Source organism: Nannospalax galili, unplaced genomic scaffold, assembly GCF_000622305.1.
Source record: "Nannospalax galili isolate Female #2095 unplaced genomic scaffold, S.galili_v1.0 scaffold1688, whole genome shotgun sequence".
NCBI classification, from domain to species: Eukaryota; Metazoa; Chordata; class Mammalia; order Rodentia; family Spalacidae; genus Nannospalax; species Nannospalax galili.
In genome coordinates, this window is record NW_008358621.1 from 903678 (window position 1) to 905732 (window position 2055).

The following is a 2055-nucleotide window of genomic DNA, read 5'->3' on the forward strand; positions in this document are numbered from 1 at the left end:
GGAGAGGAGAGGAGAGAGAACCAAAAGGGGAAGAGCCACCTTAGGTATGGGCCGAGATCCTGAACTGAGTAAAAAGGAGAAAGCAAAGCTGAGCACCAGCATCCAACATCCATCTATCTGCTTCCTGACTGTAGATGCTATGTGATAACTGCCTCATACTCCTGCCACCACGCCTATAGCCTCAAGCCATGAGCCGAAACAAACCCTTCCTTGCTTAAGCTGTTTCTTGGGGGTATTTGGTCACCGTAACAAGGAAAGTAACCAATCCAGTCAGGTAGGGCTGATATGGGAGCCATATGCAAGTTCTACAGGGCTGTGAGCAAGATCCCACCCCTCCCCCACCCAGGCCTCCCAGGAGTCCCAGCTGGAGCATCTTGAACTCCAAAGTTCTCAGAGCCTGAGACCTCACACCGGAAACAGAGACCCCACCGGCCATCGCTATCTCTCTGGGGGCCTTCCTTGACAACCTCTGGGCTCCAACCCTCGGAGCTGACCTTGTTGGGGGTGTGCCACGACACATTGTTGATGTAGGTCAGCCTCTTCTGGGTGGGAGAGTAGGAGGCGATGCTCTGAAAAGGATTCTGGCTCTGGCCCCACCGCCACTGGATGATGTCCAAGTTCATCGGCATGTCACCCTGCTGGTCGAAGAAGAGCTGGTTGCCCAGGAGGGTGAAGTTGACAAGCCAGATCTCCTTGAGTAGCTGGAGGGGTCAGAGAGGAGAGGAGCAGAGCTGGCATTAGAAACGGAGCCAGACCTAGGGGTGTCTATACTGTCTCACCAGTCCAGTTTCAACAACTGTGAAATGGGAGCTGCAGGTTTTAGAAAAGCAGCTGTTTGGAGGTACGAGCTCTAGAACTAGGTGTATCTGGGTGAGGTCTCAGCCCTGCCACTCGCAGTGAAGCTTTGCACAAGTTTTTATTTATTTTATTTTATTTTTATTTATTTATTTTTGTGTTTTTGAGATGGGATCTCCCTGTAGCCCCAGCTGGCCTGGAACTCACCATGTAGACCAGGCTGGCCTCGAACTCACAGAGATCTGTCTGCCTCTGCCTCCCAAGTGCTGGGATTAAAGGCGTGTGCCACCACATCTGGCGAAGCTTTGCACCTGTTGTTTAACCTCTTCGAACTCCACTTCCTCTTCTACAAAATAGGATCACTAAGAACCTCTCTTCTGTACTCTGGATCCATAAGTGAATTAATCCACATTAAGAACTCAGAAAAGTGTCTGAGAAACAATAGTATGTTCTCACCTCCTTCTCTCTAGAAGTCATCTAAGGATCCTGTGGGGGGGGGGGCTCTTTCAACTGCAAAGACCAGGATTGCCCCTGCTCCCACCCCCTTTCAATCTCCCCATATCTTAGGGTCAACTCTTTCTGGGTCTGTCCCCCAAAACTGGTGCTAGCTCAAAGTACTCTGAACAGGACAACCTCAGGTCTGAATTCCAGCGCTGGCTCTGCCTTCAGTTGGCTGTGACTTTGGCTCCCTAAGCCTCAGTCTCCCTAAGTGTGAACGGTCAACCACAATGATGTATCCTGTTTGGGTACTTGGCAAGCCACACCACAGTCTGGACAACAATGCAGGTTAATTGGGGTCTCAGCACCCAGAGTAAAATTCAGTTAGCACCCAAGTGCCTTTTTAAAGAACAAATGCACATTTTTAAACGTAAGTAGTTAGGGCAGTGAGATTAGGATCTGAGGATATAGGGTAGATGGCTGAATTAGAATAAATAGAATAAGGTTGCACATTTGTGTGTGTGTGTGTGTGTGTGTGTGTGTGTGTGTGTGTGTTGTCTTGCCTTGCTGGGAATCAAACCCAGGGCCTTAGGTCCTTACACACGATAGGCCAGTACCCAACTACTGAGCTACATCCTCAGCCAGAGAGATTTTAAAAGTATGAGTACGGCTGGGCATGGTGGTGCACACCTGTAGTCCCAACACTTGGGAGGCAGAGGCAGGTGGATCTCTGAGTTCAAGGCCAGCGTGGTCTACATAGTGAGTTCTAGGCCAGCTGGGGCTACAGGGAGAGCCTGTTTAAAAAAGACATATATATATATA

The 2055-nt window shown here is 49.6% G+C and overlaps 1 protein-coding gene across 1 annotated transcript in view; it reads right to left on the reverse strand.

Annotated features, from left to right (window-relative positions):
- Positions 1-2055, reverse strand: part of Tas1r2 (taste 1 receptor member 2) — a 24702-nt gene that overhangs the window by 14026 nt on the left and 8621 nt on the right. The window contains exon 4 of the mRNA XM_008821812.2: positions 495-701. Coding sequence (XP_008820034.1) covers positions 495-701 — 207 coding nt within the window. The remainder of the gene's footprint in view (positions 1-494; positions 702-2055) is intronic.